The sequence below is a fragment of the Colius striatus genome, chromosome 1 (assembly GCF_028858725.1).
Source record: "Colius striatus isolate bColStr4 chromosome 1, bColStr4.1.hap1, whole genome shotgun sequence".
Classification (NCBI taxonomy): domain Eukaryota; kingdom Metazoa; phylum Chordata; class Aves; order Coliiformes; family Coliidae; genus Colius; species Colius striatus.
The window spans coordinates 122,806,803-122,830,601 of record NC_084759.1 but is presented as its reverse complement, the minus strand read 5'-3'; the positions used below and the strand labels follow the sequence as shown (position 1 = coordinate 122,830,601).

General features: G+C 41.6%; 1 protein-coding gene across 2 annotated transcripts; it reads left to right on the top strand.

Annotated features, from left to right (window-relative positions):
* The first annotated feature begins 1,854 nt into the window (after positions 1-1,854).
* Positions 1,855-21,620, top strand: SPICE1 (spindle and centriole associated protein 1). Of its 2 annotated transcripts, none has more exons than XM_061988746.1 (17): positions 1,855-1,981; positions 2,543-2,590; positions 3,653-3,799; positions 6,735-6,837; positions 7,574-7,695; positions 8,346-8,443; positions 8,752-8,894; positions 9,128-9,268; positions 10,005-10,270; positions 11,002-11,133; positions 11,786-11,933; positions 13,593-13,817; positions 15,668-16,029; positions 17,315-17,486; positions 18,760-18,859; positions 19,195-19,282; positions 20,713-21,620. In XM_061988746.1, the coding sequence occupies exons 1-17, from the start codon at positions 1,898-1,900 to the stop codon at positions 20,764-20,766; spliced, it is 2,433 nt and encodes an 810-aa protein (XP_061844730.1). In that variant the 5' UTR covers positions 1,855-1,897; the 3' UTR covers positions 20,767-21,620. The 2 variants fall into 2 exon arrangements, with proteins under 2 accessions (XP_061844730.1, XP_061844729.1); XM_061988745.1 differs by having other exon boundaries at positions 17,312-17,486.
* The last annotated feature ends 2,179 nt before the right edge of the window (positions 21,621-23,799 follow it).

Below are 23,799 nucleotides of genomic sequence, written 5' to 3'. Positions count from 1 at the left end.
AGCAGTTTTGAATGAAAGGCTGATAAACCATATGTCTTCACCTTCCAGTTCCCACAAAAAAACCCTGCATTAAGCTGACTTTACTACAAAACATTGACTCTAGCCCTTCATAGTAATTTACATCTTGTCTCTATGTGGAGGATCTATGTCATAGTCACGGGGCAAGCTGGTTGCTTTGTGGAAGCTAGAAATTCTTTGCGGTTAGGGAGGTACACCTTTCATCAGTGGCTCAGCTAACGAGGTCTGTTTGTTAAAATGCAGTCAAAGGCCACTCTTCAATTTGATGTTGTCTTAATTTAATGGTCTGTGTGACATTCTGCTCTGCATCACCCATAACAGGATCTGAAATACATTATCACATAGGGAAATTTCCAAAGCTTCCTCAGTGGGACATTGACAGATGGCTTGGGAGGGTACTTGAAGCAAGGAGGGTCAGTTGAAAAATTAAGGCAAGAGGTGGAAGGCATGCTAGAGAGACATTGCTATGAGCAGCTAATGGAATGTCAGTCTTATTTAACATCCTCATCAACGACCTGGGTGAAAGGAGGGAGTGTACTCTCAGCAAGTTCGCTGATGATACTAAACTGGGAGGACTGGCTGATTCACCAGAAGGCTGTGCTGCCATTCAGAAGGATATCAACCAACTTGAGAGTTGGGCAGAGAGGAACCTCGTGAGGTTCAACAAGGGCAAGTGCAGGGTCCTGCACCTGGCGAGGAACAATCCCATGCACGAGAACAGGCTGTGGACTGACTTGCTGGAGAGCAGCTCTGCAGAAAGAGACCAGAAGTCCTGGTTGACAATAAACTAAACACAAGCCAGCAACATGATCTTGTGGCCAAGAAGGCAAATGGCATCCTGGGATGTGTTAAGAAGAGTGTGGCCAGCAGGTCGAGGGACGTTCTCCCCCTCCTCTACTCTGCCCTGGTGAGGCCTCATCTGGAGTCCTGTGTCCAGTTCTGGGCTCCCCAGCTCAAGAGGGACAGAGAACTGCTGGAGAGAGTCCAGCAGAGAGCTACCCAGATGATCAGGGCACTGGAACATCTTTCTTATGAGGAAGGGCCTGGGACTATTTAGCTTAGAGAAGACCAAGGGGGGAGATCTCATTAACATTTACAAGTATTTGAAAGGTGTTTGTCTAGAGGATGGGGCATCCCTTTTTCTCTGAAGTCTCAAGTGACAGGACAAGGGGTGACAGGACAAGGGGTAAGAGACAAAAGCTAGAACAAAAAAAGTTCAATTTAAACACAAGGGAAAAATACTTTGCTGTGAGGGAGCCCTGGCACTGAAACTGCCTGTCCAGGAACGGCGTTGAATCTCTTTCTCTGGAGGTTTCCAAACCCTCCTGGACCCAATCTTGTGTGACCTAATGGAGGTGAACCTGCTTTAGCAGCGAGTTGGACTGGATGATCTCTAGAGGTCCCTTCCTACCACAACTATTCTATGATTCTGTGTATAAAGAGCCCTCTCCGCACAAGGCTGGAGCTGCCATGGCACTGCCATGCTTCGGGGGAGTGGGCTCCTCTGCACCCCTAAGCTCTCCCAGGAAGGCGGGAGACTGTCACTGGAAACTCGAGAGGGATCCGCAGGCACGGGCGACATCCACCCACATGGAGCCGCGGGAACAAGGCGTGAGGTACGGGTCAGCGAGGATGAGGGAGTTAACAGGGCTGACGTTCCGGCGGGGGGCACACGACGCGGCACTGCTTCCCACTAGCGGGCGCAGCGCAGCGCGGGGCGGGAAAACCCGTTACCGCCCTCCTCCCCTTAGGGCGGAAAAGGGAGGGCGGTGGATGGGAAGTGTCCGTCCCCATGGCAACAGCTGGCGGAGGCGCGCGCGCCCCGCTCGAACCGCCGCCGCGGCGCCGCTTCCGCCGCCGTCCCGCGGCAGGGTTGGCCATGTCGCTGCTGCGGGGGTCGCGGCCCCGCGGCGCCGGTAGGAAAGGCCTCAGGAAGACGGTGGCAGTTAAGCGGGACTGGGACGTAAGTTCTCCCTTCTACGCGGGTGCCGAGCCGGAGCTCTGGGCCTGCTCTGGCCTCGGCGGCTCGTCTTGCTTCTCCTCCTCTGGCTTGTGGGCACCCCCGGCGGCGGGGGTCCTTCTGCTGGGTGACGCGCGAAGCGCTCTGTGGCCTTCTGCCGTCTGGGGAAGGGCCGGGGAGCCCCTTCAGGTCACCGTCTTCTATGGGAGGTGCACGGTTTCTGTGTGCGTTTGGGTAGGGAGGGAGACCGTGACAGGGAGTTGGGTCTGCGTGGTGTGGACATAACCTCTCTGGCTTCCTTGGACCTCGCTGAAGTCAGGCTTCCCAGCTGGTAGCCTGGTCTTTAGGCCGAAGACTGGTATTCATAGGAGTATCATTTCTGCTGATTGCCAGTCTTCTTGAGGATGGAGTGCTTTACAGTTTCATGAAAAAGCACCATTTTATGCTAATTTTAGCTTTAAGCTGTTTTGAGGGGGTTTTTTTCTTTTTACTGAAACTTGGGAAAAAACCCGTAGTTTGTCCTCAGTTCTGACTTTTGATGTGTTCTCTGGTTCCTGTTTGTAGAGTACCGTCCACGATCTGACAGTCCACCGTGCAACTCCTGAGGATATTGTAAGTTTGATAACAATCACTGCTGCTTCTCTGTAACAAGGAGATTTAGCAGGTTATCTGACATAAGTGTTTAACATACTTGTGGGGATGTTTTCTGCCAATGTTTAGTCTCCCTTTCTAAGCTTCTGAAAATATTGGTTCTTTAGTGTTAGTTCGTTGTTTATGGTATCATTTATCCTCAGCTCTGGCAGTTGGTGTTTATTGGTTTTGTGTTTCCATTGGAAAGGAATAGCTGTAGTTTTTATTATGATAAAGTGTATACCAGCATAAAAATATAAAACTCAGTCCAGTAGTTAGAGTTAAGCCTCATCTCTACTGGAAGAATTGAAAGAAGTGTTATTTTAGGAATCTCTCTAATTTGGAGGATACTCAATTTTTGTTTAAGCAATTATTTAACATAATTTATTATTACAGAATCACCTATCCATTACTAAAGATATGAATTCCATTTCATTTTCTTTGGTAGCAGTGATTACCAGGATAGAATAAGCACTATGAACTGTTGTTGCTTACAAATTTTGACAGGTTAGCCAGGACAGATGGGCACAAGAGTGGAGAGAGAGGGAGACTTGATTCTAGAAATAGTTGGCTTGATAGCCTGCAGACACTTTAGCAAGCACTTCACACATTTCATTTGTATTTAAACTGTGTATGTTTAAATGAATATCTCATTGTTGAAAGAGAGAGAATGTATCTGATGAATGATGGTGTTAAATCGGAAAGACACGTTATGTCTTTTATGCATATTATAGGTGGTAGTGTTTGGCTTTTTTCCTGTCTTTACAGCTGGGGAAAGTCTTCCTGATTCAGTGGTATAGGGCAGATAGAAACTGTGAGACTTTCCAAGATCACTTTTGGAGTTACTTTAAATTTGGCTTGTACTAATGGCATTTAACACTTCTGGTTGTTTATGAAACTGTCATTGGTACTACCATGATGCTAACATAAATAGTATTCAGCTGATGAATGATAAAATCGAGAAGAACTTGTTAAAATTACCCTGAAAGTTTTGCTTCAGATTATCCCTTGATTTCTGGAATGGTTTCTTTCACATTTATCTAGCTGCGTCGCCATGAAATACACAAATCAAAAAACAAAGCACTGGCACATCTGGAACTGCAAGAGAAAGCACAGAAAAAAAGATGGAAGAAGCAAAACCAACTGGCTGCTGATTCCTTGGAGAAAAGGAAATTGACTCTGATGCGTGAGGTGAGAGCTAAATCTGCACTTTCAGCCTGCTGCAGATGGTTTGCAGCAGTAGCAGAAAACCGCTCCTGCACATAGGTCAACATTTGCTCCTCTTGCTTTGTATATGCATACACTCTCCTTCCTCTGTGTGCCTTGTATGTGCAATGATTGGAATAGGCTATCTAATATATTACTGTTCTATACAGTTGTGCATTTGGTCCTTGTTGCCTGGTCATGGCCTCTGTAATTTTGCAGGCTTCTTTGCATCTGAACAGTAACTGTTAGCAGAGTTATACTGTGTGTTGTGAAAAGAATCTGTATTGTGTTCTTGTTGCTTTCTTGGCTTTTTTTTTTTCCCTTCTTATGTCTAGTATTTTTCTTTGATGGAAGCATGAACATTTCTCTTTCTGCCAGGGACCTCCTTATCTACCATTGCTTATTTAAACAGAGAAAATACAAAGTCATAGGGACTGAAAGGGTGAGGCAAAAAGTGGATAAGGAAGAACTTGTCTGGAAGGAAAATTGATACCACAAAAGTTGAGGAGCTGTGGCTGCTAGCAGACAAGTTTGCCATATGGATATTGAAAAGCTTGTTCTTTAGGTGTTCTGAAACACCCTAACTAAAAATATATTGTTTCGTTTTCTTTTGGATATTGAACTGTAGCAGCAAACCTTAGCTTAGAGAGAGTAGCTGTCACTGTCTGAAAAGAATGGTAGACATGTCAGTTAGGTCCTTGCTATATGTTATGAAAATTAATTTCAAAACCCAGTCATTAGCTTTCACACCTCATCAGCACTTGAACAAGCTGAGAATTGCTCTTGTTGGTAGAGGACGATGATGAACAGTGTTGACTTAGAGGTTAAAATAAGCATGGTTTAGTAATCCTGTAAATGTGCAGTGGATTAACCATTACAGACCTCTCTTTCATGTCTTGTAGGTTTTTCAGAAGTCTTTTTCTGATCTCTGAGAACATTCACGCATAGACAGAAACAAAGTACTTAGAACTGAAGATCACCTTCTAGTTTCCTATTTGACACCCGTTTCTCTGCAATCACAGTAGAATTCTTGTGTTAAGGGTATTGTGCTAAGCCTCAAACTTTATTTTTGGCCTTTGTTACTTTCATGCTTTTCTGCCAAGTGCATTTTTGTGGACTACTCCAAAAAGCTGTGGGGTTTATATTGATTTCCCTAATGAAACAGCAGGCTACTTTTAATAAGACTTCCATGCTGAAATAAATCATATATCACAAAAGTAGATTAGAACACCTACTCTGAGATTTGGCTGGATTACCTATGATGTGACTATTTTGCAGACATGAGACTTACGGTTAGGAAATACTCTTCTGTGTTTGTTGTCCTTTCTAATGAAAGTGCACAAATTTCAATTCCTGCTGTATGTCTTTCCCCTTCATATTTAAGAGATGAATTTATTCAACATACCCTGTGTCTACTTCTGAATCGGAGAAAAGATGCTTCCAGATAGGAAGATAAAAGGAGATGGTGCCAGGCAAGGTGAAATCCATCTGGTTGTTGCTGTTGGAAACACTGGCATCTTCTTCTATGCAGAGAGAAAGATAGGTGGAGGAGAGTTACCACTTTTGTCTGTCCCTAGTTTAAATCTCCTTAATTGTTAGCTCCTGTTGTTCAGAGTAACTGGGGAGGCTCTTCAGTCAGTGTCTCCCAGTACAGCACAGTGGATTGTCCCGTTGTCTCTTATCTTAGTGATCTTTTTTCCTCATTTACTGCTATGACAGTGTAGCTTTCTAAACCTCTTGAATCTGGTTCAACTGCAAAAGATTCAGAGACAAAAAAAAGGAAGATGCCTCTACCAGTGTGTTTTTTTCTTGCAGGCTGAAGAGGAAAGCAAATGTTGTAAAATGGATGAACAGAGCTCTAATGTTTTGAGGATTTGTCTGCCTAAAAATCTGAATGAAAAAATGAGTTTATAGCTGGGGATTGTGAATGTATAGATACCACTCTATCTTATAATTTTTTTTAAAAATAATGTTAGTGTACTACACTGAAAGGCAGGTGGTGAGTGGGTTATCTTAATGGTTTTAGGATTAGTCCTGTTTAATTATCTGTAGTAACGATCTGAAACAGGAGAGAAAACTAATTTTAGTGAAATTCATGGGTAATACCAAACCGGGACAAAGTGTGGTACTTGGTGGATTTGTAAAGGGGGTGCAAATGGGCCTAGAGAGGTTAGAAGCTGATACCACTTTCTTTTCTCCTGATCACGGTCAAATGTAAGCTAATCTACCTTGAGAGCAATGTTCTAAAAATGTTCATAATATGTTCAGCAGGAGAGTGAAGCTTATGAACCTACTGATGCTAAAAGAGATGCAGTAGGGAGGGTGAAGACAAATTTATCAAGGTAATTTTTGTCTGATTAAACATGTCACCTTAGTTTTAATTGCCTTAGGGAAAACAGTCATGTTATGAGACAGGTAAACTTTGCTTTACCTTTTTTTTTTTTTTTTTTTTTTTTACTTCTGCAGATCTGGCATAACTTTGTCTGTAAACCTGTATTGTTTTGACATCAGATGGCTAAAGAAAAGACTAGATTTAGCATCAAGTGTGAATACTGAATAGTGATTTGGAGAAGTAGATATATGAGATTTCATTTTGGGTGTCATAAACATCCAGCTTCTTACTTGTGTCAGGCTGGGAGTACAAGAAAGGGGAGGATTGGCCCTAATGAGTCGCTGCTGATGGGGATCACAGAAGTAGTAAGTGCTTCATTTTTCAGAAAAAACAAGGTGAATTCTAGTCAGTCAGAATGATGTATGGTTTTCTGATCCACCTTAATTAGGATCTAATTGCACACTACCAACTTCATAAACATTATCTTGTTGGCCGTTCTCTTGCTGCTTAGAAGAGAAATACTAGAAAAAGCAAGGGAAAAATTGATCTGTTCAGTATGAAATATTTCCTTGTACACTCTATTTTCAGATTCTGTCTGATCAATACCATTTTCAAGATGTATTGGAACGATCTGATCAGGTTATGGCTGTGGCAAAAGACTTGTTAGGGGATGCTCCTCGCACACGAACAGGTAGGCCATCTCATTTATATGTACGTGGTAGTGCATTTAAGATTATCTCCTTGCTTTTCATGAATAGCCTCTCTTTACAAAGTATTCTTTTTAACCATTTTCATCTGGTCATCTAACATAATACAATTGATCCTGATCGTGCTGGATGAAACACAGATGAGGATAACACCTCCTATGGCAGAGAAGAGGGAGCCACAGAAGGTTATTCGGCTGTATCAGTCCACTGTGGCATTTCAGATCAGTTACTGTGAAACACTTAACACTCACCATTTCCACAGACAAACTACTGGCCTATACAGAGAAGCAGTGTGAACCATTGTGGGAGTTCTGTTTCTCATTGCTTCGTGGGTTGACTGCTTGCTCTTGGATATTGTTGAAGATTTGTCAGCAATTCCTGAACAAGGCTTTTTGTTTTTTTACTCTGTTTTGTGAGTCTTAAGTTGCTGGAAGGCAGGGCCGGCTGTTTGCACTTGAAATCTTAAGCTTAGGTTCTTTTTTTCTCCGTAGGCTGCCATTCTTTCTTCCTTATATTAACTGTTTCATCATACATGACAAAAGCCTGGTACATGGCTGAATATGCTGTAGATGACTCTATAGTTGTCCTTTAGCGGTTGTTTAAAGCAATGTACATCCCCATGACCCTTCAGTACAGGAACTTGCTGTTTGGTACAGTGTGCTGTGCTGTACTACAGACTGAATCTTCTGCGTTCTTCCCTGTTTTGTCTGATTCCTCTAGGCTTCCCTAATGTAACAATGGCTCCTGATTGTGACCCTGAATCATCTCAAGGACCCATTGTACAAAAACATGATCTTCCCACTCAGCTTTCTATCCTCGGTGAATATGTCATGGATTCCCAGGTAACCCGTGTTCTGTTCCATGCATGTCCTGTGGCTTTTTTGTTTGCACAAAATAAAAATATTCAGGGGTAGAGTTTCCAAGCGGATTGAGCCGTGTCTTTTGTGTATTGTATACCATGTTGCTAACATGCATAGAAAATGGTGTTAAATGGAGGTGAGTTTGTTTTGACTTTGGGATTCATGATTTTCTGATTCCTAAACCTTTGAATATGAGAAACAAACATCTTATGTCTCATAGAAGCCTTCTCATATTAGTGTGTGTTCTCTCTTAAATTCTGGAATTATCAACTAGAGAATAAAGTAATTACAGACTAAGTCTGTAATTGCAGTCTTTAGAGCTTTTTTATCCCACATTGTGTAGAGTGTTTCTCATTTAATATAGTTCATCCAAATAAAATATTGATATTGGATTATTCACTTGCTGTGTTATTTTCAGAGACAATTGTCAATATCAGCATTTCTTAGGTACTAAAGTCTCTCAAAACTCTTCCCACAGAGCTTTGTGTTTTTCTTTTGTTTTTTAATTTTAGTTTTGGAAGTAGAGACTAAAATGAATGTTTCTATCAGAAAATAGATATCTAACTTCTTCCAGAAGACAAATTGAAATTCCTCTGAAGTCCCTCTTGTTTTCTTTGTTGTCTCTTAAAAAGGCTCTTAATGAAGTGGAAGATGAAGCATTGTCAAACAGTCAATCAGAAGATGAACACCATGGCTCTCTGAATTTCAAATCCAACATCAATTCTGACAGGTCTGTACAAATTATATCCATACAGGTTTCCACTTTCTTAACACAGTTAATAGATGGAATTAAAATGATGTTACGTGGGAATAATTAAGTTACTTTTTCTTTTCCTGTTCCCTCTCCCTCTTTTCTGACCTTAGAATTCCAGGGAAACCCTTTTTTTTTTGTTACATTCAGACCAAGAGTGAGTGTGAGCAGGGAACTCACCTGAGAAGTTATAGATACTTTGAAAAGCTCTTTCTATACTGTACAGGTAATCTGGAATCCTGCTGTTATCCCACTACAATTCACTGTTGTACTTGTTTTGAACGTAGGCTACTTCGGTTTTTGAGAGAAGAAGATTCCTTGGTGAATTCTCAGTTGTGGGCTGAAAAGGATACGAGGAAAACAACCTTATCACAGGAATCAAATATGCCTTCGACTCCAACAACTCTTTCTCCGTCACTGGATCAGTCAGGTTGGGCTTGATAAATCACAGCCTCTCGAGGGTTGTTAGGCTGCTCTCAGTATCCTGTCTGGACTTCTTTTTTGGGGTGAGGGTGAGAGACAGACATGTGCTAATTTGGATCAGTTGAATTTTCCAGACTAAAGAGCCATCTCTTCTAATAAATTACTTTGTGACATTGCTATTAAGAACATATCTGAAATATTTCATATGAGTATTTTTTTTTTGGTTTGTGTTTAAATCAGGCCTCAATGCTACCAATGTAGTCAAGAGAATCCGTTCAAGACTTCAGAATGAAGATGGAGGAGAAACTGTAGATTCCACTTACCCTGTGAGACAAGTGCTGAACCTGAACTCAAGGAAACAAAAGCAAATTGCAGCAAAAAGTTTAGTACTTTTCAAAATAACATACCTCTTTAATGTCCTAAGAAAATGTAGGTTGAAAGGGATCTTTGAAAGTCATTGCAGGGCTAACTCCAAAGTTTGATTTAGGGGGACCTTGTCCATCCAAGCCTTGAACATCTCCAAGGATGGAGATGCCACAGCCCCTTGTGTTGTGCATTCTTCTGCATTCTGCATAATCATTAGCAAAGCCACATAGTTCTCTTCTGTGTAGAGCTTTTCCATTTCTAATGTAGCTTTCTGTTCTGTGCTGCACAGACTTAGGAGGCTCTGCAGTCTCCATATTCCGCACACATTTGTATATGTGAACTGACATCAGATACAAACAGTAACATGAAAGGATTGTTGTAAAAGGGCTACTCACTCAATATGAGACCTGAAAGTACCTGGTATTTTTCACTGTAGCTGGTCTGTTCACTGGCAAGCTTTCCAAACTTTAACTGTGAAGGAGGAAAGTATAAATAGGTATCTAAGATAAAAGCATCAAACAATCATACTGAAGTATGACTGAAGTATTAAAGTAGTGGCAGAAAATGTGGTTTTGTTCATCTGAAAATAACTGGAATGGCTGGGGACATTCTTTCATGGTCCATATCAGCTCAGGGCCAGAGAGGGCCTCTCCTTTTATATACTTCAGTAAACAATGTAATGTCATTGGTACTGCAGTGCTTTTTATACAAGTTGAAATTCCAACAACACTTTTTTTTTTTTTCCTCACAGTGAAAAGAAAACAAACCACACAGAACTCAGCAAGACAGAGGAGAGATGATTCTCCAGCTAATTCGATCCCTGTTGACCTTCAGAGGGACAACAAATCCAGCCTAGATATTCTCAACCATATGATACATGAAGTGGAGCATGAATTGGAGGAATATGAACGATGTACAGGACGCGAGGTTCAAAAAACTAAGAGGAGTGAGGGCCTCACTGGGTTTACCTTGTCACTGGTGAATGCTCTCTGTCGTTTGATGCGCTATCTTAAAGAGGTGAGAAGACTGAATTGCTTCTCTATAGGGAATGAAAAAGGGTTTAAAGTTACTTCACAGATAGGAACTTCGGTCTTTCCTGGCTCCCAGTCTATTGACTTTGAAGTCTGATTATCCTTGCTTATTATTTGGATTGCATGCAATTAGGAGTTAAAACCTTTAGCTTATAAGAAACAGGTATCTCTAGTGAAAAGGGAGGGGCTGACAGCAGTGAAAGTCTCTCAGTGACTATTGGCGGAAAATACCAGTTGAAACTGTTTAACATTTGCTATTTAAACATGTTCAGAGTTGTGGCAGGGAATTAAAAATTCTTTTTCTTCCTTTACCTCCCAAAGACAATGCTATTGTCACTAAAGAAGTGGACTGAAATTCCTAGTTTTCTTTAAGCAATTCCTTAGCTTTCTTTTTCTATCCATAGCAACAGCAAGAATGACCTGAAATGCTCACTGTAGCAGTACACAGCTGGGGATCAATGGAATTCTATAAGGAAGACTTACCTGTAAGATGTGTAGAACACTCACCTAGGATGAGTAGATAAAATAGCTCATCCAGCTAGCAGGGTTAAAGTCCTTATTGTGTGCTGTCTTTAGTGTCTAAAAAGACAGGACTGTCTACATCTTTTTCCATTTTCTGTGCCAGCCTGTGTTGCCTGGATCAATACAGAAAAGCTGTTTTCTTTAGGTGAGTCTGAATTGGTTATAGTAGGTTTTTAACTTTTTCTCCCTTTTCAGAGTGAAATGCAGCTGCGTGAGAAAGAGGTGATGAGACAGCAGCATGAGAAGATGTTGAATGAACACAGAGAACTGATTGATGCTCTGACTGCAGAAGTTCTTCTAGTGAGGGAAGAAAACACTGCTGTACAGGTACTGAGCTCTCATCCCCCTCAGCATGACTTGTCAGAATACTGAGTTGTGTTGCAAATGTGGGCTGAGGTGAATTGCCATGTGTTCAGGAGATTTTAACAATAAACAGAAAATTATAAAATTGAATGAGGAGTCTGAGAATAGCAGGCATGGTAGGGGGAGGGAATGCTTGGGACATTAACATTTTATCTTCCTGTGTGATGTTTAACTTTAAAGCCCAAGAAAATGCTAGTTCCATTAAACTGAGCTTTACTTCATCCATCTGAAGGTTTAAGCATCTGCCTCTGTGCTTCTATACTGTTATTGCTACTGGAGCAATAGAACAGGCTTGCTGTGGTAATTATTTTTCCAGTTTGCAGTGGTGGTATATTTGCTCAATGGTTACATTTGGGAATGAAGCAATAAAGCTGTGTTGGAGAGGAAGTAGGGTGATAGAAAAAAGGAAAAACAATTTTTTTGTGGCAGGAGAGAAAAGAAATAAGAAACATGGAGGCACCAATATTTAATACTTCACTGGAATTCCACAAATTCATGCAGTGGTGTTAAGAGGAAAAAATTTCTTCTTGAAACTATTTGTGGTATATAATTGAATTTCTGTTGCTAGAATACAGGTCTCTCTATCTCTGTCTCTTGTTTTTCCTTCATCTTTTAGAAAAAGCTTCAGCAATACATGGCAGTAACAGATGAACAGCTGATCTCTCTCACACGAGCGTTTAAAGGCCTCCCTTTGGTAGAACCTACAAGAGAGCAAAGTCCAAACTGTTTTGGAATTGCAAGCAAAAGTCCAGTGAATGGCCAAGGTGGGTGCATGTAGGAGTGAAGAATGAAGTGGGAGTTGTGGTTAGTTTGTACCTTTAGCCAAAAATTTGATATCTAATAGATGTCTACTTAGATAAATACCTCTTGTGTAAGCATGAAACTCACTTCTGGAAATTTGTGTGCTGTGGGTGCAAGCAGTTGCCCACAGATTATTTTTTACCAATACTATTTGTTGTATTCCATCCCCACTGACATCCTTCTGTCTGGATCAGGACTTCAAGATTAACTTTTTAGCCAAGTCCTGGGCTTCAGCTTTACGTGATACATAATATATTGAATAGAAAGCCAAAAAACAAAACGAGGGGTGTGGGGAAGAGGAGAGGAGTAGCCTTCCCTCATTAAGATTGCTTACAAAGTCAGGTTTATCCCGAGGATCCTAAAAAAACCCAAATCAAACTGAATCAGGATCCACCTTTCTTTTGCTGAGGAAGCCTGACAGTGAGATCGATTCTTCCATCAGACACTGGAGGTCGCTGATGACCAGAAACAGCAAAGTTGTGCACCAAAACTTTCTTCCTGATTATTTCTGTGGGGTTCTCAGGGAGAAGCCAAATACCAGATCCCTTCTTTGTAATTTACACAGGCTTTGCAAAAGCAAACAGAAAATCCTACCCCAAAATGTAGAACTCAATCAGAAAAGCACTCCACAAAAACTAACCAAATGAAAAACCCCCAAATACCAAACCTTCCTGTACAACGATTCTGCAAGACTAGAATTTCCAAATCTTTTTTCCTTATTGGTCTCTCTTCTCAGGAAAAAGACAAAGAGTAGCTGAGAGAGGAGTGGGGGGCATATCGAAGTGACAAATAGCAGGAAAGGAAGATGCTTTGGAAATGCAGTTCTGTACAGTGAAACAGGGCAGGAAGATCTTTCTTGTCATGGTCATTGAATACTGGGTGGCAGGTTTTAAATTCAGTCTCAGAACATCAATATTATGAACGATAAGCAGCATCTTGTGTGAACAATTTATTCCAGCTCTTTGCCTTTTGAAGGGTTCTTTTTATCCCTTGTATTTTTGGATCAGGTTTAATTTTCCACCAATTTCTCTTTTGTCCTGAAAAACTGTGAGGAGATAATTCAAATATAGCACTGATGATGTGAGATAGAGATGTTTGATTTGAATTAAGCCATAAAAAGATAATCAGAGAGCTCAAAAAAACCTTTGAATTGTTTTCCACCATTGTTGCCATCAAATTGATTATATAGGTTCATTAGGAGAAGCACGTAGGTGTGCTTTCCTCAAGAGAATATAATTAAATGCAACTGACTGAAATACTCATTTTTCACAAGTCTGTAAGTCTTGTGCGTGAGCTACAAACAGATTGCTTGCTAGTATCCTGAAATTGTGAGGCTATGTTTAAAAGCTCTCTTGCTCTTGAAGCCAGCAAAAATGTGTTGTGCTTCAGTGAGGGAGTTCTTTATCTGGGGATCAGAAGGAAGTTAGCAGTACATGGGGAACATACTCTGGTCTGTTCAGGTACCTGATCATAAGATAAATTAATGATACTGTTTACTGTTGCACTAAAGCTATTTTTTTCCTTTGTTTTGGTTGATGGGGGCTTTTTTTTGTCTGGTGTGTTTTGGTTGGTTTTTCTTTTTTTTGTTTTTAATTTTATCTCTGCTTCGTCTCTTTCTTTAGGAAAACCTGATGTGAGCTATTTTGAGCCTAGGGCTGATGCAGGCATCAGGGAAAGTATGCTGAAACTCCCACAAGACGAACTTCCTTTCAAGTTTCTCCAGAGATCAGGCGCTTCAGGTGATGCAGGAGCTGGTAGAAGCTTGCCCTGTCACGTCTTCCAGCCAGCTGTGTTGTTGTCACCCCCACGGCAGAAGAGCAGTCAAGAATTGTCTCCCCTCCAGAATGGTGAGATCTCTCTGACTGTAGTAAACTTGGGAATCGGTGTAGTTTGTTACTGTTTCAATCTCAATACCTTTGGAGATACATTTTCCATTTCTGTCTTGTGTCCTTATCCATAGGCTTCAAGAATTTTATAGGTCGGTAGCTCAATTCTGGTTGTTGGGAGGAAGAAAGTTCATCAGGGGATTAGGGGAAGTATTTCTCACTCAATGAAGCAAGCAGAAGGGAGAACCATTTGTGACTCTCAAATTTAGCTGTTTCCTCCTGCAACTATCACTGTACCCACATGCATCTTACTGAATGTGCTAGGCCCCTGGAACCCTTTGTGGTTGAGACACAGGTAATTACATGTATGGCTAGCTTGATGGTTGCTACAGGAAGTAGGGCATAGTAGCAGGGTTTTGTGTCTTTCCTCCTTTCAGCTGTGTTGCAGTTCAACTTCTTTCAGCTGTGTTGCTTTGTAAGTCTTTTCCAAGTCAGAAAAATAACCATAGAATCATTTTGGTTGAAGGAGACCCTTAAGATCATCAAGTCCAACTACTAACCTCATACCACCAAGCCCACCACTAAACCCTGTCCCTCAGCACCTCATCTGCATGGCTTTTAAATATCTCCAGAGATGTTGATCCTGGAGAAGTTGCTCACTTCCCTGAGCAGCTGTTCCAATGCTTAATAACCCTTTCAGTGAAGAAGTTTATCCTAATAATCAACCCCCACCTCAATAAAACTTGTTTTCAGGTAGCTGAAGAGAGTGATCATGCCTCCTCTTCTCCAGGCTAAACATTCCCAACTCCCTCAGCTCCTCCCCATCAGACTTGCTCTCTAGACCCTTCCCCAACTTTGTTGCCCATCTCTGGACATACTCCAGCACCTCAAATATCCTTCTTGTGGTGAGGGACCCAGAACTGGCAAAGCACTCAAGGTGTGGCCTCACCAGTGCTGAGTACAGGGGGACAATCAATTCCCTGGTCCTGCTGGCCACACTATTTCTGATACAAACCAGGATGCTATTGGCCTTCTTGGCTACTTGGGCACACTTCTGGCCCAAGTTCAGCTGCTGTTGACCAACACCCCCAAGTTCTTTTCCTTCAGACAGCTTTCCAGCCACTCTGCCCTCTCACTTAGCCTTGTTGAACCTCATGCGTTTGGCCTTGGCCCATCGCTCCAACCTGTCCGTGTCCCTCTGAAGAGCCTTCCTGCCCTCAAAGAGGTCTACACACCCAACCAGCTTGGTGTCATCAGCAAACATGTAGCAGTCAACAGTGCTCTAACATATTTGGTTGTGTGTGCACGGTGTGTTACTGTTTGCTAATGATGACCACAGAAAATGCCTAAGTAATTTTCTTGGTCGGAGTCCTTCCCTTTTCTTAGGGGCTAAGTAAATAGATACTTTATTATTATGCCAAAAGTCTTATATTATTTTGCTTTATTAATCTAAAAGATTTGTTATACACTCAGTATAAATATCAGTGCTGAAACACAAATATACAGTTTGTGTTACTAACTTACAGGTTAGGTAGGGATTTTGGAAAATTGAAGACTTACTGTTTGATCTATCAGCTAAGAACTAAAAAAAATATCCTCCTTTTCTCTGGCTTCTCAATCTCTAATTAAATTACTTAAATGTAACACTGTTTGCGATAGGAAATGCTAAACCTGGTGAGTTTTTGCTGCAGGATCTTGCATAGAGTAATTTTGATCAGTAACATAACACCAGTCAGGCAGATATTACAATTCAAATCCTTGCTTGATTATTACTAGCCTGATGCAATAAAGTCACTGTTAGGTTCTTTGATGAACATCACGTGTCTCTGTCCTTACTGTTCCTGTATTTCTTTTTTTTGTACTATTTACAGCCGAAGGAGAACCATGCAAGGAAAGGGGCTCACATTCCTCCTTGAGAACGCAGAGCACAACTGAGAAAAACTCTCTCATCTCTCAAAGGCAACCAGTCCCTTCTGCAAGCAAAGGCTTGGAGAGTTCCCATGAGAAAATCAATCTGTCCTGCCCAGGTGACACTAGAAAAAACAGCACAGCTGAAGAGTTATTTCAGAATAGTGATCTGCTGGGACAGATCGCTGAGCTCACACAGCAGAAATCTCTAATTAAAGCTCAACTGAGCAAATTGAGAGGCTTCTCTGAGGATACAAGTGACTGCCTACATCAGCCAGACCCAATACGAAATGCAAATACCAGTCCAGATTCTTCACAAGAACAGGTGAGAACTGAACAGAAAAAGAAGGCTGGATTCCTCTTTATGCAGATCTGCTTTCCTGCAGCTTACTGGTTCTTTCCTGCTCTAGCATTTTAAGGAAAAGAGTAGAAAACAAAATATTCTTCTCATCCTTCAAGACTTTGGGTTTTATCATTCTTTAAGGAGCTCAATGGGACTCTCTAATATTGGGCCTATGTTGTATATGAATGCTGAAAAGCCCCAAGAGCACAGCACACTTACAGGCTTAGGATAAGGCTGTGATACAGAGAGGTGTTATTCCAACATTGAATCTCTTGTAGTTTGAGTAATGTTAACAGTGAGGACACTGCACCAACCCACAGCTTCTTGTCAAGCTTGCAAAATACATCCTTAAATCCAAACCATCCATCTCTTCTGCTACTGTGACTCAAAAGCCCATGTGCTTAAAGTTAGTGCAGCTACGTGTCTTACAAATACTTGGTTGTGGTGTAAGTACTAGTTGGGTCTGTCTTGTCAGTCCTGCTGTGTGGTGAAAATCCTAAAAATCTTTAAGAAACAGAGGACTTGAAGGCTACAGTTAAAATATAAAACCTTTCAGCTCCTACTAAGCAGCTATGCAGTGGCAGCCCAGGGAGTGGCATTAACATCCCAGAAATGCCTAATGACTGCCCTTGCTTTTTGGCTTCACTTTTGTTCCATCCCAATGGCTGAATTAGTGTTCAATTAAGGATGCTAAAGATTTTAAACTTCTTCATGTAAATGTAGGTTTTCTACATTGTTGTGGAAACATTTACAACTTATATAATGTTTAGACATTTAGTTGTACAAGGTGATGAAAACTTTTTGTGGAAGCAGTTAAGGGGGAGGGAGGGCAAGGGGTCAAAGTGGGTGAAAACCTGGTTTAAAAATGAGTTACAGGATATTCTGCTAGAAATCTGCTTTTGCTTCCCCACACCCTCCTGAATAGGTGTGTCTCTGATTAAATGTTTCCTTAATTGTGGTTAATTGCTGGATGGTTGGGGGAGGGATTTTTTTTGGGGGGTTTGTTAAATGATCCAGACAATGGCTGTTTTTCCCTATTTTTAGGAAGACCAGTTTAAAATAGTGTTGTGTTGAGTCAGTTAAGGACTTAGATACAGGACAGTAAAAGGGACAACATCAGATTTTTCACAGGAGGTGCTATATAATGATGGTTATTTTCAGTTTGAAAATGAAATGCATAGAGGTACTTGAAATACACTGGGTGCTCTTCCTGAAGGTGCAATTTGTACATTTGTAATTGGAAGTAATTTTCCAATTATCCAAGCAGTCTCATCTCGTCATATCAAGGAGCTTGGAGGAAAGAATAGCGGAGCTGAATCGTCAGAGTACAGAAGCACGTGATAAACTCTTACTGCTGATAGAACAGCAGAAATCAGCCACTGACAATATGGTCCCTCCAAGGGTGTCTCCTGTTCTGCCCTCATTCTCAAATAGTGCTGGTGAGTACCCAACTTCAGGAGAAACAAAAACTAGTAAAGCAATGGGTTTTTTCCTCTTTTGGCAGTGCTCTGTCATCTGATTAGATCAGTGGTTGTGGTCAGCAGTACACCTGCTGTTAATGACTGTGTGCTGCAAACACTTTTTACTTCAAAAGAGCTAAAAATATAGCAGCTAAACTTCTTCTCAAGTTGGTTTCTTAGTAATAGATCTGCTGCAAATAACATGCTTCATGGTAGGTCTGCTGTTTGCTGTGTTCTTGTCTGCAGAACACTTTTGCTCCATAGGCACTGATGGGCAGACTTAGGCTTTTTAATCAATCCTCTCTGCTGGAGAGTCTTTTATAAAAAGACTTATTTACATCAGGCTTCTAAAAATCACAGTAGAGTGGTTATCCAGTTCTCAACCACATATTAGTTTTGGTCTTTTGAGTGTTGTTTCCATCAGACTAACTTGCTGAGGTACTGCCAGTGCTAATAGAAGGAAATAACAGAAGCTTCCAATCATCTGAAGAGGTAAATTAACTAAGGGATTACTCTTGCTAATTCAGAGATTAGCTGTTGTGTATAACTAGGGATAAAAATACATTCCAGCAGGTAAAGGTTGCTTTATCTTTCTGTGGAGTCGTTGCAATTACAGGCAGAACCATGTGAGCATGTGCACATGCTCTGTGTGGGACACTCACCCTTTCCCCCTTTCTAAACCACAGAGGATGTTTAACAGGAAGATAGACCAGGTGTGTGTGCATATGCATACAGGTGTGTATATGCAATGACTCATACAGTGGGATCATAACACATTTGACACTCTGTGGCTGTTGTAACATAAATTCAGCTTGTTAAGTAAAATCTTAACCAAGTAGAGAAATCAGAAGTCTGTAAGGCTCCTTCTCTGGAGGTTTTCAAAACCCACCTGGACATGTTCCTGCGTGACCTGATCTAGGTGAACCTGCTTTAGCAGGGGGTTGGACTGGATGATCTGTAGAGGTCTCTTCCAACCCCTACCATTCTGTGATTCTCTGATTGCCAAAAACCAATCAGATTTATCCATAGAAGCAGCATTCTGTACCTGTGAATGTTGTCTATAGTTGCTCTGAGTATCTCCTTTCAATATCTGTCATTTTCAGAGATGTTTACCCCAATGTTTCGTGTCTGCTCTGTGTATCCTGTGCAATTATGAAGTTATGTGATGCCCCTTGAAAAATGGGAAATTGAAATGAATGTTGTGCAATGTTGCAGTGTTCTCATTAGAATCAAGCTATTATTTATTGCCTAGAAAATGCAAGGAGGACTGTTGAAGTCTCTATTCCGGTGGCAGTTGCTACAGATAGCTCCAAAGATGGTGTTTCCCCTGCCAGTATGACCAGTATAAGAAGGTAAAGTTAACCCTTTATGATTTCATTTTGTAGTGTCTTGATTGCCCATGCAGCACAATGTGAACAGAATGGAAGAGTTGCCATGTTTTACTTTGTCTTCATGGGCTTTCACTGACTTCATCACACTCTGCTCCTCAGAAGTGGGAAAAAGGTCCAGTTGCTTTTTCACAACTTCTGTTGTTTGTGTTTAAAATACCTGCAAGGTGAGAGAAATCTGACAGATGACACGGGTTGTTGAGCACTATTGCTGGAGGGTCCTAACTCAGGATCTGAGACATGATTCTAGTAGTTGCTTCCATTTTTCACTTTTTCAATCTCATTTTGAACATCTACAGGTCTGCAGGAGACTCCAGCAAGTCTTCCTCACCCCTAAGTACCGTGTCAGAAAGCGCAAAATTAATTCCTGTCAGCCAAAGACCAAAGGTAAGACTGAAAAATCTTTGACCAGAAAGTTTGATTGCAGTGTCACAGAAGGAAAAAGCAAGACAGATAAAGGAAGAGAAGGAGCTCTGTTCTACCTTAAATCTGCCAAAACTAATAGTAATAAATTCGTGGCAGTTTGGATTTTGGACAATTGGTAAGGGGAGACCTGAGTGCTAGTGACAGTAGTTGTTTGCTGCCACAGAGCTGTTAGTTGCAAATGTTATTCACTTGTAAATACATTTTCCACTGTAGCATCTTCACTCACTAGAGATGGGAACCTCTGGCAGTCTTTCACTGGTGGCTGCAGAGAATTTAAAGTGATCATTGTACCCATTGCCCCTGGTAGATACATCCTGGTAGAACCACAAATAAGAGGCACGTCAGCTCTTACCTAGCTGTTGCACAAGTAATTTGCTGAAGTGTAAAAAAATCCAAATGGAAAGAAAAATCCTCAATCTAGATTTCTAATTCCTGATATGCAAAGAGAAGAATAAACTACAGTGAGATGCTTTCATGGGGAACTCCAGGAAGTAGTACAGGCTGGTAAACCAGTCATAGATCTGTTTGTGTACTTGAAAGTAACCATGAGGAGAAATTAATACTGTCATTCCTGATGTCCAAAGTAAACTAAATTTAAAGTGACAAAGAGAAACAAACTTAGGATCCAAGACTCCTCACCCTGAAAGCAAAGTATACATTTCCAAAGGAAAAATTGTAAGGGATGGCCACTTGGGATGAATATAAGACTTTCATCAGAGGATGGAGGGAGGCAACTAGGAAAGCTAAAGCTTTGTTGGAGTTGTACCTTGCAAAGGTGGTTAAGGACAACAAGAAGGGCTTTTTCAAATACATTGCAGATAAAATCAATGCTAGAGGGAATGTAGGCCCATTGTTGATTGAGGTGAGTACCCTGGTGACAGGATACAGAGAAGGCAGAGATACTGAATGCCTTCTTTGCATATTAGGACAAGGGGCAATGGGTACAAGCTGGAACATAAGAGATTCTAAAGAAACATAAGGAAAAATCTTTTCACTGTTTACGTGATGGGGCACTGGCACAGGCTGCCCAAATGGGTCTTTGAGTGTCCTTCTCTGGAGACATTCAAAACCCACCAGGACAAGTTCCTGTGTGACCTACTCTAGGTGGTCCTGCTCTGGCAGGGGAGTTGGACTAGATGGTCTTTCGAGGTCTCTTCCAACCCTTCAGATTCTGTGAAAATTCTTAATGTATTCATCTACTTGATGTGGTCGATGTGGCTGAAAGGAGGTGTGCAAAGTTGGTGGTATGACTCCATTGTGCTGATGGCAGCCAATTGCTGTGTATCAGAGATGTAATAGGAGGCAGCCCCTACCCAAGCCAGCACCAACTAGTAAGTCTGGGGGAAATTTATGATTAATGGATTTCAACCACTTTTTTTTTTCTTTTGCAGGCAGAAAAGCAAAAAGAAGAAGGATGGTTTGCATTGTCAATGCATGTTATGTAAAGGAAGCTGCACTCAGGTCCTGTATTTTTATAACAAATTTTTTTATGAACCACGATTAGATGAAAATAGTTCCCCTCTCCAGAGCTGCAGTCTGAAGTGCTTTCACATCAGTGCTATTAGTATAAAAAGGCCCATAAGCTTATTGTATTTGTGCCATACAGAGTACCTTCTAGGAAGTCCTGAGAGTGAGTTTCTGCTCTGGACACTGCTGTGACTTTACAGCAAATAACTCTTTCACAAGATCAAATTCAGGCTGCTGTAGCAATAGGAATGGACATCTCATGTCTGTGTTAGATATGTCAAAGACAGGAGGTTTTAGGAATTGCATGTGAAACTTTCTGGAGCACAAGATATGGGAATGAAAAAATCAAGAGAAACTGAGATGAGGGAATGAACCTGTGTTCACAGGCAGAAACTGAGATGAGGGAATGTACCTGTGTTCACAGGCAACCTGGGGTTTAGGAAGCCAGTCCATTCCTGCTGGACGAGAATTTGTGTCAGAGAGAATTTGTGTGTTCTGTGGTTCACAGTTGCTCTCCAAAGTTGTGTTTTCTGTGCAGTTAACGTATTGGGGATCATATTTTGACTTGAGGATTGCTTTTTAAAAATATATTTACTATAAAAATATAAAATGGAAAAGGTGACTGAAAATGAAATCAGAATCTGTTTGCTATGTACTAAAGTATGCTCTCTTTGATACCACAGAAAATAGGAGTGATAGGAGTACAGTTGTATTAAGCTCTTTTGTTATGCATCTGTATATAATACTCTAGTGACCATGTTTTTGTATTGTTTTTATTAGACTTTTTAAAGTATCTGTAATTTTATTATTAATGATTAACAATAAAATCTAGGACTGTGAAGAAATGCTTATACATATGGCTCTTACATTGTAGTAAATGTGTGCAAAAACCTTTATAATGGAGATTAAAAATTAAAAGCAAGTCGGGAGAAAATATCTGCAAGACTCAAAAGATTTTGAGTAAAGTTGTTTTAATTTTTTAACTGTTAATTTTGACCCTGAGGATATTGATGGGGTGGGACATTAAAAGGGGCCAGCCCATGTCCCTTCAATCAGTTCAGTTTTAGGATAATGTAGAAATGATACTTCTTTCTTTTTTTCCTGGATACAGAGAGAGGAAAAAAGAAACCCATAACTGCTCTAAAAAGGTCCCCTTATAGAAAATGAGGATGCCCAGGTGGTCTGGGAAGTTTGCAGCTGCCACAGTCCCAGCTTTGCTGTGTTGGAACTGCAGTTGTGTGCCAAAAGAATCTGGGGAGAGGCATGGGAATCATGTTTCACATACTAAAGATGTCCTTTTGCATGATGCATGTTTCGCTTTTTACATAGTGTTTGCTATGTAAAGAACTTGAGATCTCCACAAAAGCATTCTGACCCAATATTTTTAGCTGGGCAAACTGGGACACAGAGTAAGCTGTGGAAAATTCCATGTTTCCTTGTCCCAGCACAACACTGCCTGACCCCTGGGCTGGGCTCAGAGATGCTCTGCCGTGTGCCTAAGTAGATGTAAGACTGAGGAGTCCTGAGTCACCTCCACTCTTTTGGGAAGAACAAGTTTTGATCAAGGAAATCCTCAGGACATTTGGGTTTCTGCTGTTTAGGTCGGCACATCCCGACAGCTGCCTTGTCCACACACAGTCCTGTCCAGGGCAGGATTCCCAAGCCTCCTGTTCCTTTGTCTTCCCTTCTGTGGCTCTTGAATGGAGGGGTACTAGAGGGGGCGGACACTTTGCATATTGTGGAAGAGGAACTCAGAAGACTCTGAAGAGACTCTCTTTTCCCATGCTAGTAATGGAGAGACAGAAGTATTAATATATATTCCTTGTATTGCAGTTCTTGAACAGCTAAGCAGGCGCATTGCCTTGGGAGTGTTTCTTCCGAGCACAGAAAACACAGGTGATTCTCACCCTTCAACTTCCAACCACCACTTCTCTGGGTGAGGCAGGAAAAGGCAGCACACAGAACAAGTGGCTTGCTCCAGACGGAGGCCGGGGTGCTTTTGACTCTCAGAGGAGAGGGTCTGCAGCTTGGGGTATGGTGGAGCAGAACTGAAGGGCTGCAGGGCCAGCACTTCTCCCCAGCCCCCGGCTGCAGAGTACAGTTACTTCACCATTAATAATAACTAGTCACGGGCTCCTGTCTAGCCTCATCATCATGAGAGCTGCTGGGTGCAATTGAGACAACACCAAAGTAAGTGCCTCCTTTCAGAGGTTCTGCTTGCCAGCTACAGTCTCAGCAGAAGCTTAGAAAAGGCAGAAGGTCACTTGTCTCTGTGAGTGCCCATCTGTGCCTCATCTGTATTCTTCTGAACAGCACCTGAGTGAGGTTCTGAGGTAGTAATAGGGAGTTTGGTGCTTGAAAAGAGCCAACTTGGAGTAGAGGGGTGATCCAAGCATTAATTCTTGCTGGGCCACCTGAGTAAAAACATTAATACTTGTCTTCCTACCCCTGTTGTTCAGTTTTGGGATTTTTTTTTCAATTCATCGGACGATCACGATAGCAACAGGCTGAGGATAATAGAGATTGGGTTGTCTATGCCCAGTTCTGCTTTCTGGCCAACAAACTAAAAGGCAGTGAGTGCAGGGCATTAGGCACAGGAAAGGATCTGGATGCAGGAGGGAAGAGGAGCCTGGGGCAAGTCAACCAAAGAAGGAAGCAGGAGAGCTGTGCTGAATGCAGATGCCTGGGAACAAATGTGATCAGCAGGCTGGCCTGTACCTGTCTGAAACAGAACACTGACTCCCACTAGATTCACAAATGCTTCTGCAGGGAGCTAGTCCTCCTGCAAGCCTCTTGCAGTTTCCTTCAGGCAGTTAGATTTTATAATGTTTCATATTTTATATCTACACATGCACAAATATATATATGTATGCAAAAAACGACTGCTTTGTTAGGTCTCATACTAACCTCAGCTAAGTGAGTTCCCTGCTCTCACTGCCCTACAGCAAGGCCAGTTTCTGTAGTGCTGCAGGAAAAGTCCTGTTCTGGCAGCCTTCCTTCTGTGTACACAC